Raw genomic sequence first — 15,565 nt, 5'->3', positions numbered from 1 at the left:
TCTTAACTAGTTTTGATTTATAGACCTGTTATTCAGTTCTGAGGATTTTCTAGTTTCAAATGGTTTATTTAACCTGTAAGTTTTTAGAAGGGAGTTTTACATTTCCAAGTGTATAGAGTTTTTGTAATTAGCTTTCTCTTCTTCATTTCGAACTTAATTGCATTGTAGTTCAAGAATATAGTCTATATAGTAACTAGTTTTTTGTTTGTTTGTTTCAAATTGTTGAGGCTTGCTTAATGCATAGCATGGAGTCAATTTTTGTAAAGGATCCTTTTGTTCTGGAAAAGAATGTATATTTTCCAATTGTTGGGGTCAGTTCTATATACCTTAAGATCAAGCTTGTTAATTATGCCGTTTAAAATTACATACATCTTTTCTGAGTTTTTTGATTAATTACTTGATATATCACTTACTAAGATATTCTTCCACTGTGATGGTAGATTTACTGTTTTATTCTTGGAGGTCTGTCAGTTTCTTATTTGATTGTTTTGAGGCAATGTTACCAGGTGCGAAGTGTTGTATCTTACCAGTGAATTGAACTTACATATCACTCCTTATCTCTAATGATGCTTTTTGCCTTAAAGTCAATCTGTGTTATCTAGTTTTAGCTAGCCAAACCTGTCATCTTTGGTTAGCATTTATGTATGCTATATAGTTTTCCATTCTTTTCCTTTTTTTTTTAAATTTTTTTTTTTTCAACGTTTATTTATTTTTGGGACAGAGAGAGACAGAGCATGAACGGGGGAGGGGCAGAGAGGAGGGGAGACACAGAATCGGAAACAGGCTCCAGGCTCTGAGCCATCAGCCCAGAGCCTGACGCGGGGCTCGAACTCACGGACCGCGAGATCGTGACCTGGCTGAAGTCGGACGCTTAACCGACTGCGCCACCCAGGCGCCCCCTTTTCCTTTAAATAAACCTTTTATCATCTTCGTTTTAAGTACATCTTTTTTTTTTTTTTTTAACAGCTGGGAGCTGTTTTCGGAGCCATCTAAGCATTCTTGTCTTTTAATCAGAGAGTTTCCCATTCATATTTATTGTGTTCACTGAAAGATGTAGATGTATTTATGTTCTTTTTATATGCTTCATATTTGTCCTCCTTTTCTCTGTTTCTTTTCTTTTCTTTTTTTTTTTTTTTCTTTTTGTCTGTTCTTCTTTGGGATTGATGGAAGTTTTTCTTTTTCGCCTTATTTGGCTCTCTCCCTTCAACTAGCTTGGAAGTTATAGCCTGTTTTAACACACACATACATGTTTGTATACTTAATTTAATAAAATTGAAAGTTAATCCTTATGTTTATTCTCTTCCCAAACAACCCAAAATCCTTAGAATACTGTATCATTCAATATTTCAGTAACCTTTTTTTTTTAACTCCACAAATTAGACAGTATTATATATGTAGTAAAAATTGTTTAGAATTACCCAGATGTTTCATAAGAACTTTGTATATCCTTCTACTTGGGATCACATTCTTCTGCCAAAATTATACCCTTTAGAATTTCTTTGATGAGCATTTGTTGGTGATCAGCTTTCTCAGTTTTTCATTGAAGATAGCTTTATGTTACATGTGATCTTTCTCAGGTTATTGAAGATGTTATTCTACACCTTCTGATATGTCTTGTTGCTATTGGGAAGTTAGCGGTTCAACCTCCTGTTGTTCGTGCATGGGTGATTTGTCTCTTCTCAGGCTGCTTTGAGAGCTTCTGTTCATTCTGTTTAGGATGTGTTGGGCTTCCTGGATCAGGATTTGTTTTCTTCCATGAATTTGGAAAATCCTTAGCCATTATATATAAGCCATTGAATCCTTAGCCATTCAAAGACAGTTTCTTGCCCATTCCCTCATTCCCTTCTGGAACTTGGGTTAGATGTGCGTTAGGTATTTTCACTCTTGTCCCATCATGTCTTTTAACCTTCATATTTTCTACTCTTAGTCCACCAATGCAGGGTTATTTCTTTGGCTCTGTCTTGAATTCTAATTCTCTTATGCCTAATTTTTAAAAATTGTCCATTGCTTTTTTTTTTTTAATGTTTACTTATTTTGAGAGAGAGAAAGAGCAGAGGAGGGGCAGAGGGAGAGAATCCCAAGCAGGCTCCACACTGTCAGTGCAGAGCCTAATGCGGGGCTTGATCTCAGGAACCATGAGATCATGACCTGAGCTGACATCAAGAGTAGGCTTAACCTACTAAGCCACCCAGGCCCCTCCACCCACCTTTTTTTTTTTTTTTTTTTTTTTTTTAAGTGTTTCTTTATTTTTGAGAGAGAGGGAGACACAGAATCCAAAGCAGGTGCCAGGCTCTGAGCTGTCAGCACAGAGCCTGACATGGGGCTGAACATGTGAGATCATGTGAGATCATGATCTGAGCCAAAGTTCATGCGCTTAACCGACTGAGCCATCCAGACACCCCAAGGCTTCTCCATGTCTTTTTTTTTTTTTATTTTTTTTATGTTTGTTATTTTTGAGGAGAGGAGAGACAAATGTGAGCTGGGGAGGGACAGAGAGAGGGGGAGATACAGAATCTGATAGGCTTCTGCATGTCTTAAGCATATTCAACACAGTTACAGTCTGTGTCTGAAAAATTCAGTATTTGAAGACTGCATTCTGATTTTGCTGTTGTGTGTTTTTTTGTTCCTGCTACAGGTGCTTGTTTCTTTTATATTTTTTGACTGTGAGGTTGGTATTCTTTGTAATATGTGGGGAGTTCTTTCGGTTCCATTGCTACAGAGAGGGGTTTGCATTTCCTTCTTGTAGGAGCCCAGGAGCACCTCCAGCTTAAATCACTTTAAATTAACTTCTTCCTGTGTGTTCCACGCACATATTATTAATTTGGACCACAAACATGTGGCATGTTTGAGGAGCCGCCTCTGGCTAGAAATTCTTAGATTTCCATGCCCGACCTCCACAGCCAGTGTCGAGGCAGGCAGGTTTCCTGCCTGATATCTTAGCAGTAGATTTGTTTCCCATTTCTCAACACAAGCTGGGATCCCAGCTCCTTACCAGGGCTCTAGTTGTGCCCCCTGCCTTCAGTAGGCCCTACACATTATATTCTGTTTTATGCACCTCACTGTAGCCTTCAGACCCAAAGCAGAAGCAGTCAGGTCAAAGGCTAGCTTTGTCATTCGCCTCCTAAGACTCCCGCTTTGACTCCATTTTTACCTGAGTACCCCTTCCTTCCATCTTGATGTATGTGTGCATTTACTGTTTTGCCAGCACGGTGCATTTTAAACAAGATGCATGTGGCATTTAGGGTCATTCATTTTTCCGGAAGCGAAGTGGCTCATGCACTCTATCCTGTGTGTCATTGCTGATCATCGTGGCTGGTTCTGGTATGTCCGCTAAGCCACAGTTAATCAAGGACAGATGTTGATACCGAGAGTTAATTGTAGATGATGGGAAGCTGTTCGGCTTGTCAGTATATCCGGCAATTGTGTTTTTCTATTTATTAATTTGATGACGCTGAATTTTCTTTATTCCCATCTGCCACACCACCACCACCACCACCACCACCACCACCGGTGAACCTAATGGATTTGATGGTCTAAATGTAGGGAACAATTCCGATGAATAAAATAATCCACCGTTACTAATCCCTTCCAACAGTTCGCTCTAACAGTGACCTTACCTTCCTTTCCAGCCTTATCACACGGATGCTACAGAGAGATCCCAAGAGAAGGGCCTCCTTGGAAAGAGATTGAGAATCACCCTTGGCTTCAGGAGTGGACCCTTCGCCAGCCACAAAGTATAACATCCCCCTTGTGTCATACAAAAACCTCTCGGAGGAGGAACACAACAGCATCATTCAGCGCATGGTGCTCGGGGACATAGCGGACCGAGACGCCATTGTGGAGTATGTCGGCACTCGTGCGCACGGGGCCGTGGGTTTAGGATTCGCGGATGGGCTCTCCTCTTGACTTGCCAGGGCTTGTGGCCACCATAATGGGTAGAGTTCCCAGCCGGCGGGGGTTATGTCATGTATCTCTAGAGTTCCCGGCCCGGTGCCTGTCTTGTGGGTTTTGTTGTTTTAGTGTTTTTATTTTTGTACTAGTGAACGAGTAAACCGTTGCTCGGTGTCAGCAAGTAACGTGGCCTCTCTCGCTTCCTACAGGGGGGGGATTAGAGTAGCCTCTTGTGCATCCCAGTGCACGTCTTATCCACAGCAGTATCCTCTTTGTTGCCGTGTCTCCCGCTGGTCCCACAGTGGGCAGGGAGAATGGGGCAGACCACAGCCTCTAAATCAGGGCTTGTCTTATGGGGCCAGTCACACATTGTTGTAAGTAACATTTTAGCGGGCCACCGCCGTGCCTGGTGGCTTGGGTATCATCACTGGCTGCATCGTGCTGTGATACTTTCTGGCCCTTCAGAGCCACAGCAACCTGGAACCCACAAGATACAGAGTTGTTAATTAAATCCCTTAAAACCAAAGCTAGGTCTTAATAACCTAAGAAATGTGGAATTAGGGATAATATAAGATGCTGTGCTTTGTTTAGCAATGATTGGTTCCTATAAGAGGTCCTGTCTAGAAAATTATGAAGTATTTCCACAAATGAACAATCAAAAGTTGGTTACCTGTTGAATGAAACGGTATAATGGAAAGAGGACATATTCTGGGGGGCAAAAAACCCAAAACAAAAAAAAAGACCAGGTTCAAATTTTGGTGTAAATACACATGTCTACAGATAGCCAGCTGCATTATGAGTTTTCACAGATTGATCCATGGCTATTTAATGACCTAAATGAACAGGAAATGAACAGGACACTTGCTATTTCTGCCAAGGACATTCGCTTTAGGAATGTGTAGAAAGTGATTTTTCATTTTGAGTGGATAGAAGGCTCTTTGTATCTGTCTGAATTGGCTTAATGTTCTTAGCTTAAATAAATACATGCAGGGGTGTCATTTAGAACGATTTGTAATTCCTGTAAATTCAATGAGAAATCCGAAGGGAAGGGCAGTCTCACTGGGTCAGGTGACCCTGTTTTCCTGTCCACGAGTGGGCACGTGCATGGTGAAAGGGAGGCCCAAGGCTCCCCCAGGCTGGTCTCAGGTCTCGCCTGTGGCTCACGTCTCCTCCTGAGCATGACTCCTCAACTCAAAGACACGTGTTTTGGTTCCCCGAACACAGGCCAATGTCCTTATCTGGTAGTCCGCTTAGGAAACCACTCTAAGAAGTCGTTCTGAGCCCTGAATTGCATCAGGGGGCCCTTCAGAGTGGCCCCTCAGCCTGCCCAGCCCCTTAGCTGTGACCCTTCCCCCCGCAACCCCGTTCATTTTGTGAAAAGCAGGTCGCTGTGTTGCTTCTTTCCTGAGTGCTTTCACTGTGCATTTTCTACTATGGAAAGTTTCTGCAAAGTACAGTTACGTATTTCTGGGCCCGGTAGACCATTTTTCGCGCACTCTTGCCGTTCCCAGGCCAGGCCGGCTGCAGGAGAGCGGGTGGCCGTGTGCCCTGTGCGTGTGCCGCGACAGCCCCTGGCCGCACGGTGCGTGCCCAGACTAGGTACTCCAAGCGCTCTTTGAAGTGGAGGAATGAATACGTTGATTTTATTCAAAGAGGAGGCTAATGACGTGCTCTCAGATACATTAACAATTCATTAGTGTGTAAAATGCCAATAAATGCAAAGAGTGTAAAAATAAAAACTTTTCCTAATTTTTCTGATTGATATTAGTGTCTCATAGGCACTGCCATTTCCTACTCTGATGGGAGCACGTGAGCCAGTTTAATGAAAACAAACACTTTGACACACACATTACATTTTTGGATAACACATACATTCTTGGAAAGCTTTGCTACCTTTTTTATGTGTGGAAAACTGACACCCAGCTCGGCAGCTATCAGCATTTTTTACTTTTCTTACAAATTGGACATTTTTATGGAGTCATTTTTTAGAATTTCAGGAGTGATCTAAATAATGACTTGTTTGTTTTTTTTTTCCTCTTGTCTGTGTTTTTTCATAATTTTAAAGATTCCAGGGCATTGGACTTCGTTTGCTTGTACCTAAAAAAAAAAAAAAAAAATCAGTTCTGCTTGTAAAAAAGCAAACCCTCTGACGTGGCTTGTGTCTGTTCCCCCTTCTTTTCCTCAGAGCCCTGGAAACCAACAGGTACAACCACATCACGGCCACATACTTCCTGCTTGCTGAAAGGATCCTGAGGGAGAAACAAGAGAAAGAAATACAAACCAGATCTGCAAGCCCTAGCAATATCAAGGCCCAGTTTAGGTGAGAAAAAAAATCCTCCCTGATTTTAGTAAGTTTAATGTTTTGAAATAGTGAACCCCTTTTTCAAAAATGCTTCCTAATCACTCTTTGGGGCAAGAGAATATAAACAGGGGTGGCGGCCTCATGGGAGAGGCCGTGCATGGGCTCTCCGCGTGTGGGGGTCCTGTCCCTTTGTCACCAAGGACACCTTCCCTCCTGCGTTCAGGGGAGAGGGGCTGTGGCTGCTGGCCTGGCCAGGAAAACACGTTTGGAGAAGCAGCTGAGTGTGTGTCAACTATTTTCCATTAAACTCTTCCAGATCTGATATGTATTAATGTGTTATTTTCTTTAATTTTTCATTCCAGGAACAAGGCCATACTTTCCCTCAGTTTTTTTAAATAATTTTTAAGAACATCCAGGGCATTTCTGTGCCATTGTGTTAGCTCAGGATTTCAGTGATTACACACATCAGCTAGTTGATTTATTGGCTGCCTGACCTTGGGAGGTCACTTAACCTCTTCCTGACTGGGAGTGATAATGGGAGTGATAATACTGTCTGCCTCCTGAACGGGGCTGCTCTGTGTGCTGTCACTGTTATGAGTATTTTACCACCACCGTTGTCTTTGATAAAGTCGTGAGTGTGCTTTCCATCTTCTCCTCCTCTCCCCTCCCACCCCCTCTTTCCCACTTTGCTTTTTCTTCTGCCATATTAGCTTTCTATTTAAAATGAAAGCGTGGAGAGGGTTACTTTTTGACATCACCACTATGAAAGTTATATATAATTTATCTTTCCCTCTTCAGATGAAGTAATCTGTGGAAGTGTAGTGATTCAAAAAGAGAAGGATGCTCCCAATTCTGAATAATTCTCTACTCTTACATCCACATAGGAGTATGTATGTACGTATGTGTGAATATTAAGTAGTAATTATTATTTAAAATAGGCAGAAAGCCATTGGATTTACATTACGTGCTGTCAGCTTGCCATGTGTAGGCTGTTACTTGGGATGGGGCGACAGAGAAGAGAGACGAAATGTTCCTGGGTGGCCAAAGAATAAAGATTTAGAAATCTAGAACTGGAAAGTGGTCTTCGTAACTTCATTTATATCCTGGATGGAGTCTTCTGTGATAAAACCTAGGCATGCTGTGTGGTGTCTGCTTGGAAGAGGACTGGGCCCCGGGGGCCGGGGGCTCTTGGGAGTGAGACCAACCAGGACCGTGACTTTGAGTGGTGAGGTCAACCTAGTCCCGGGCTGAGGCCCCTGATGGGAAAGAGCAGGGTCACCACACGTCGGGCCACCGAGTCTGGAGTCACCCCAGCCTTGGCGAATGGAATGTTTGGATTTGAGCTATTTTTGGGGAAACAGATCAGAACTCGATCTAAACTTGATCACATATGTAAACGAGTTAAGTTGGTTTTACTTTATTATAAAAGTTAACAAAACTGACAGAGGCTATAGAGAAGTATCAGAACCTTCCCTCAGCTTTTCCTTTTATCCTCCTGGGGATGCTGGAGTGGAGATGCTGTGAGGGCCTCGCCTCCTCCCGGGCCCAGGCAAGGTGGTAGATCTGCTTCCTTGCCTTCTTTTTATCGTCACTGTGACTTTGCCAGAACCCTGGACCTGACTTGGTTCTGCTGTTGGACATGCCCTCAGGTCAGTGACCCTGAGTCAGTAGATGGGCCTTTGAACCAGCAGTTAGCTCCCCGGGAGGGGCAGGCAGGGGGAGCCAGGGACCCCCGGCCGCAGACAGTGCACCTTCTTCGTGTTCTGCCGGGGCGGGATGGAAGCGTGGTGCGGTGTGTGTGTTAGAAGAGGCCTCGCGGGGTCCTCTGAGGAGCTGACCCTAGCACGGGAGGGCTCGGGGCCGGCATCCTCTGAGAGACCTGGAAGTGAGGAGAACCACTGAGGCCAGACCGCAGAGGTCTGTGTGTGCAGCCACGGCCATCCGGAAGCTTCCTAGGTTGCCTCGGGCGGGGGGAGTAACTGTGGAACCCAACCCACTTGTCACTTGTTCACAAGCCTGCATGACCTTGGGCAGGTTTCTTACTGTGTTCTCATTTCCCCGTCTGTGAAGAGGGAAGATGCGGCTCCCTTGTGGAGCCGTGGGGGGCCAAGTGCACTAACCCCCGTCAGGCTCCCGGGACAGCGCTGGCTCTGGTGAGCACTGAGGCAGTGAACCGTGCCGTCCATGTGACTCCTTCCTAATTCTTGTTTAGCTGTCTCTCCTCTGTTGTGTTAAGCCAGATTTGCTCACAGTGTTGTGACAATAAAGATGACTTAGTTTAGCACAACAGGAGCTCACATGCGTGCTCGGTTAACGTGAGCCGTTTAAACAACTTGATTCACTCCTATAAAAGCGGTCGGTTCGGACGTGGCCAGTGGAGGCGCCACCCCAGCAGCAGCACCCAGCCGTCCTGTTCCTGGGCGCGGGTTCTGAGAACGGCGTTGGCTTTCTTTTCAGGAGGTGAGGCGTGAAGAGCCTCCGCTGCTTGGCGGGTCCCCGCGTCCTGGACTGCGCCGGCTGCCGCTCTGCTGGTCGGACACCGTGGGCCACTGGCCTCCCAGCCCGGGGCTCCCCAGGGTGCCCCAGAGCCGCCGGCTTCACTTAACTTGTGTGGCTGGGGGACGGGTGACTTGTCCAGAGGCACTTAGTGACCTCAAAGACCTTATCCGGCACTCGGCTCTCCTAAACTACCCAGCAGTGACTAGCCAACGGGCCGCTGAGAAAGGACCGTTGGTTCTGAGCTGCAGAAGAGAGGTCTATCATAAATTCCGGGTGGTTTTTTTCCAACTATAGATTTAATTGATTATTTCTAGGAACATAATTGGTGTGAAACAAAAGTGTCATAGTGTGGAAGGGGCTACTTTAAATCTCTCTGGCATCTGCTATTACCCCGGCCAGAGACCTCATTTTCAAAAGTCTTTTTCTTTGGCTGCCAAGCAGTGTTCTTGTTCCTTAGGTGACTCTAGATTGGGGAATAAAATTGAAGGTTCAGTAATTATGGATTTGGCGCCCATTTCGCTTGTGTGGACATCTAAAAACACGTGCATTTAGGGGTGCCTGGGTGACTCAGTGAGTTTAAGCGTCCAACTCTGGGTTTTGGCTCAGGTCATGATCTCACGGTTCTTGAGTTCGAGCCCCGCGTCTGCCTCTGTGCTGACAGCTCAGAGCCTGGAGCCTGCTTCGGATTCTGTGTCTCCCACTCCCTCCCCCCACCCCCACTCGTTCACGTGCGCTCTCTCAAAAATAAACATTACAAGAAGTTTTTTAAGAATACGTGCATTTATATTTAGCTCGGTGTGTTTTTTAATTGATGAAGAGATGCGTGCCAGTGTACGTTGACTTTTCTTTGCAGTACTCTCCTGTTTAATCTTGAGTTGTTCCCACTTTTACACCATCCTGTCCTATCTGGAAGACTGGGCATTTCAGGTGAATTGTATTTTATTTTTTCAGGTGAATTTTATTAGCAAACCATATACCTCAAAGGTCGTGCGCCAAGACCCAAAGGAACAAAATGTGTGGTGTTTGAGTTTTGCTTTGGTGACCTCCCTGTGCTGTTTAAAACTGCTTGCTTGTGGTGTAAGATGTGTGTGGGAAGACGGGGCTGGCTCTTGGCCCTCTTTCCCGCCAGCTCTGATGTGTCCATTTGGCCAGTGAGCCCCAGGCCGGACCCGTGGTTCAGAACCACGTTCGCCCTGCTGGCGCCCTTGCTGATCTTTAGAGGATGTCGAACGGGCTTGCAAGGCCGCTGGGGTGGTCTTTCCTTTTCTTGTCTTTTTTCTTTCTTTGTCAGTCTGTGGATTTTGCCCCGTAAGTATCGCGTGGCGTGGCGTGTAGGTAGAGTCTGCCTATTATTACATGGCTCTCTCCTTCCAATCTGTTACGCAGGCAGTCGTGGCCAACCAAGATCGACGTGCCCCAGGACCTGGAGGATGATCTCACGGCCACTCCTCTGTCCCACGGGACCGTCCCTCAGTCTCCTGCTCGGGCTGCCGACGGCGTCCTCAACGGCCACAGGAGCAAAGGCCTGTGTGACTCGGCCAAGAAAGACGACCTCCCCGAGTTGGCCGGACCGGCGCTCTCCACGGTGTCACCTGCGAGCTTGAAGCCCACGGCCGGCGGGCGCAAGTGCCTGTTCCGGGTGGAGGAGGACGAAGAGGAAGATGAGGAGGACAAGAAGCCCGTGTCCCTCTCGACGCAGGTGGTTCTGCGCCGGAAGCCCTCGGTCACCAACCGGCTGACGTCGAGGAAGAGCGCGCCCGTCCTCAACCAGATCTTTGAGGAAGGGGAGTCCGACGACGAGTTCGACATGGATGAGAACCTGCCTCCCAAGCTGAGCCGGCTGAAGATGAACATCGCCTCCCCGGGCACCGTGCACAAGCGCTACCACCGCAGGAAAAGCCAGGGCCGCGGCTCCAGCTGCAGCAGCTCGGAGACCAGCGACGACGACTCCGAGAGCCGCCGGCGGCTGGACAAAGACGGCGGCTTCACCTACTCCTGGCACCGGCGGGATAGCGGCGAGGGGACCCCCAGGGATCGAGGGAGAAGGCGGGGGACCAGGGCAAAGCCGAGCGACGGCAGGCGGCGGCGCGGACAAGGCACAGCCCGAGCTGAGAGCCGGCGCGGGCGGCGGCAGCCCCGCGTGCGGCTCGGGGGGCAAGCCCACGTGTGCCACAGTCGGGCAGCACGCGCCGCTGCGCCGCCCCCGGCCCCGGGGAGCTGGTCCAGAGCCTCAAACTCATGAGCCTCTGCCTGGGCTCGCAGCTGGCACGGCGGCGCCAGGTACATCTCGACCCGCAGGGCGGCTTGCCCTTCTCCAGCGTGAAGGTGCAGGAGAAGTCCACGTGGAAGATGTGCATCAGCTCGACGGGGGGCGCGGGGCCGGCCCCCGGCGCGGGCGGCGTCAAGTTTTTCTCCGACCACGTGGCCGACGGCGCCGCGGAGCTCGAACGGATAAAGAGCAAGAACCTGAAAAACAACGTGCTCCAGCTACCTCTGTGCGAAAAGACCATCTCTGTGAACATCCAGCGGAACCCTAAGGACGGGCTGCTGTGCGCCTCCAGCCAGGCCAGCTGCTGCCACGTCATCTGACCGCGGCCCGCCGGCCCCTGGCACCCGCCCCCCGCCGCCCGCGCCCGCCGCCCGCCCAGAGCGGTGCGCCCCGGCCCGGCCCGCCCCTCCGGCCGCCCTCCGCGCTTCCTCGCTTCGAGGGGGCGTTCGGAGCAGTTATTTATTACCTTCGCGTTTGTTCGCCTGCCGACGTGACAATGCATGGTCTTTGTGCATGCTGCTAGACACTGCTTTTCTTTTCCAGCCGAAAAGTCTCTTGTGTCATTTTTACATTTATAATTTTAATGTGGATGATCAGGATTAAATTAAAATGTATATTTGGGACCTAAGATACACGGAGCACTTAGAAATTGGATGTCCTGCACTTAATCTAGAGAGAAAAAATGCTTCTGTCTCCTTGTGAGAAACGTAAATTCCCGTCCTGACCTTCTGCGAGAACGGAAACTCCGTGCCCTGAGGCACACGCCGTGCTGTCCGAGACCGAACCAAAGCAATAACGTTGTGTTGCCGCCGGGCCTGGAGCCTGCGAGCGAGCGAGCGAGCGAGCGAGCGAGCGAGCAAGCGCGTGCGAGCCCCGCCTCCCGAGGCCCGAGCCCCGCCTCCCGAGGCCCGTGAGGGGCGGAGTACAGCGAGCGTCTGCACTGAGAACCTTAAAACCATGATTTCAATACACCCACACCTGTTTGTCTTAAGCTCTAGTGTGAAAACAAGGTTGGGCTCGTAAAATTTAACTGAAAAAGATTTTCTTGTTTTGTACTAGGTGAGATAAAGTACTTAGATTTATAAGGCAGCTTCCCCCGTAGTGGTAAATTACAAGCAGACAATCTTATTTTGTAACGTGATGAAGTGAACTGATGGTGTCTTAACTCTGCTTATAGAGTGTACGTCTGTCCAACAGAACAAAAAGATGCTCGGTGTAAATTCCTTCCCGTAGGGCACATCCTAGGGTTTCCTTTAAAACCTTGTAGATAGAAGAAACTGTAGGGCCTGATATGGAAGCAAAGGTGCACACAGAGGGTGGCAACGTCAAAAGCCTATAAATTAAAAAAAAAAAAAAATTACTGGGATGTGATCTTTCGCAGTTTGGTAATTCGGTGGTCTCTTCTGTTTTTTCCATTCTTCTATGTTCTCTGGCTGTCCAGTAAGCTACGAGAATTGGCTGATCAAAAAATACACCTATAAAAGAGTGAAATTCACACGTACAGCAGACAAAACGCACAAAGCCTGCTTTGTGTTTTGTTGTTGTTTTGGTTTTCTTCTTCTTTTTTTCTTTTTCTTTTCTGGAGGTGTTTTCCACTTTGCCTTCCTGCCAAAACAATAATCGAAGAACTCTTGCTTTAAACTGTTCCTGTACAAAGACGACTTTTGACCAGATAATCCTCTTTCGTGGCGTCTTGTCTCGTAAGACGCACTATATTGCAGATTGCTAACTTTGAGAGGGGCCAGATGCCGCCTCTGCAAGCTGTGCCCCGGGGGTCTTCAAAGCGGTGCTTATCCACACCGGGGGTGGGATGCGGCCGGGCCGGGGGTGGGGGGCCTTCCCACTCCCAGCAGCTTCCCTTCGTGTCTCTGAAGTGACCGTCGCTCTGTCCGCAGAGGGGGCAGAGCACCCAAGGACTGCATTCCATGGCTCTCGGCTCCTCCAAGTACACGCTGATTCTGCTACTCACGATGCGTATAGTTTAGTCCGCACTAGGGAATTTCACAGTATACTTACTAAACTAAGTAAAGGTGATACTTAAAATACTTCTTTTACTTTCTAGACCTAGGCTAGATATGTTTTAAGCTACAGCTCTAGTTCATTGTGATATTTATAACTGAAAGCGACCAGAAAAGATGTGTGGGTGAAGCCATAGAACATATTTGCTTGAAATTCTGAGCAGGGATCTTATAAAGGGCCAGAAATAAGATGTGTGGTTCACATAGACAGTGAGCGTAACATCTGTATTAAACGTAGGAGAGAAGTTTCTAAAGGGCATTGGCAATAAACTCTTTGTTGCAGCTGTTTTCCAAGTAATGTAAATACTTCTTCCTGTGATTATGTATAGCCTTGGAATGGCACCTTTTAACTAACCCACGTGTGTTTGGTCTCCGATGGTTTTTTATATTCCGACGTATATGTGGTGCTCACTCTAGGAGCGGCAGTGTTGACCGTTCATGCTGCACAGCTGTATCATAGAGCCTTATTAGTCGCGTGTGCTTGGTTGGCCCTCTGGGTGTACAGAGGTCAGTCTGAGTGGCGTCTTACTCACCTGTTCGTAAGTGAATGACTGTGCATGTGTTGTATGTCATAGTATGTCGTCACATAAAAGGGAGGGAGCAGATAACCGTTACATGAAGATAATATTGGACCAAACTCTTTACTAGCTCTAAACAGTTTCTTGTACCCCTTAACCTGTCTTCAGAAGTTGCATAGAGTTATAGTAGTGTGTAAATTAAATATTGTGGAAAAACAATTAGTCTTGTATTTTTCTGTACGTGTGTGTACATATATTATATATATATACACATATATATATATATATAAAATTATGTACTTCTGGCAATTCTATCTGTATTTAAAGATGTGACAATCTCGACACCGATCTTAAGAATAGCCGTGAGACTGAATCGAAGTAAGGGTCTCCCTACCAAGTAAGAACCGATGTGTGTTAAGAGGGTACAGAATCATCAGCTGATTTGGTCGGTTGCTTCCACTGCTGGTGGATTTTCCTCATTGTGTAAACGTTGACAGGTATGTGACAGATGGGAAGAAACGATCCAAATAATAAAGTGGCATATTGGTGTTCAGCAATATAAGCCGAGTCCGTGTTTCTGTGTCTTCTCGCGAGTGCAGCTGTGTCGAGACCCAGCCTGCGTGACGTGCACCTGTGCTGCCAGAGGTGACCGGAAAAAATCGAACTGTGACTGTTCTTGCTTGAAACTCCTGACCGCAAGTCTCAGGTGGCCCCAGGACTGCCCATCAGCTATGCTTTGCTCCCCGGGTCCATCGCTTTCCTCACCCGGCTGGGCCACCGGGCTCCGTGACGGTGGGCTGAACCGAAGCGACGGAAGGGAAGGGCCGCAGGCTCCCGCTGCGCCCCCCCCCCCCCACCTTCACCTGTGCCGCGTGCCCCGCCCTTCCTCCCGGCGGTGGGATTCCAAGGTCAGTTCCTTCGCTCACACCTTGGGCCTGTCCACGTATAAGTGAGGCAGCCGTGGGGACTACTGGCCGTTCTCTCCTTTCTCTTGCACCATCGATCTTCGCTTCTCTGCGAGATCATCCCTAACAGCAAACAAAACAAACTGGACTTTGTTCCCCTGTCTTAAAAAGATGTCTTTGTTCTCTCTCTTCGCTCTCTGGACCCTTCCAGTCAGGCTCTCGCTGCTGTCGCCCCACGGTAACTGCTTTGCTCAAGGTCAGCAGTCACCTCCAGGTGCTAAAACCAGTGGTCGGTTTTTAAAAATGGCTTTGAGATGCACCGCTCGTACGATTCGGGGGGTTCCGTGTAGATGTTGTGCAAGCGTTACCACGAACCCCAAAAGAAATCTGTACGCGTTTGCGCCTCTTCCCTTCCCGTCGGCCCCCCGCCATAGCCTTAGGCCCTGGCGGCCACAACCCCAGTGGTCAGCTTCAAGCCCACGGTAGCGTGTGAGGAGTTGGGCAGCCTTCCTTGTGAACCCCCTGCTGTTCTGGGGCCCACTCTCAACTCACGGCTTCCCATCCCCCCGCTGCTAGTTCTCCCAAACTCTGAACTTGGGAGTAGTGCAAGTTCATTCCTGGAGCCTTCTCTGCGCTCAGTCTCTCCGCCATCCCATTCAGTTTACGTGCTGCTAGAACCCAAGATACATTCAGCCCACGTCCCAGGAACACCAGACTCCAACAACCTCTTGGACTCAGCCACACGGATGTGTCTGATGAGCACCTTAGTTCGTGTTCGAAACTTACAACCTTCCCCTCAAAATCCTTCCCCTCCTAATTTTTCCCGTCTCGTAAGTGGCCGCTCTCAACCTTTTTTGTACAAGAATCTTGGTATCACCCTTCCCTTTTTTTAAATTTTTTTCTTTTTTTAGCGAGAGGGAGAGTGCGTGAGCCGGGGGGGAGTGGCAGAGGGAAGAGGGAGAGAGACCATCGCAAGCAGGCTCCGCACTGAGTGTGCTTGATCCCCATGACCCTGGGATCACGACCTGAGCTGAAATCGAGTCAGACGCTCAGATGACTGAGCACCTAAGTACCCCCCAACAGAAAATCTTATGCACCATTCAAAAATTGACCCCTTCTTGGGGCGCCTGGGTGGCTCTGTCGGTTAAACGTTGACTTCGGCT

General features: G+C 48.0%; 1 protein-coding gene across 1 annotated transcript in view; it reads left to right on the top strand.

The window, feature by feature from the left end:
* SNRK (SNF related kinase) overlaps nt 1–14,056 on the top strand; it is a 48,056-nt gene extending 34,000 nt beyond the window's left edge. Inside the window, 5 exon segments of the mRNA XM_030330672.1 lie at nt 3,630–3,842; nt 6,077–6,211; nt 10,079–10,712; nt 10,714–10,860; nt 10,862–14,056. Coding sequence (XP_030186532.1) covers nt 3,630–3,842; nt 6,077–6,211; nt 10,079–10,712; nt 10,714–10,860; nt 10,862–11,281 — 1,549 coding nt within the window. The 3' untranslated portion in view covers nt 11,282–14,056.
* Nucleotides 14,057–15,565: the final 1,509 nt, after the last annotated feature.

This window comes from Lynx canadensis, chromosome C2 (assembly GCF_007474595.2).
Source record: "Lynx canadensis isolate LIC74 chromosome C2, mLynCan4.pri.v2, whole genome shotgun sequence".
Classification (NCBI taxonomy): Eukaryota; Metazoa; Chordata; class Mammalia; order Carnivora; family Felidae; genus Lynx; species Lynx canadensis.
The sequence above is the reverse complement of the archived record's forward strand: the minus strand, read 5'-3'. Positions and strand labels throughout refer to the sequence as shown.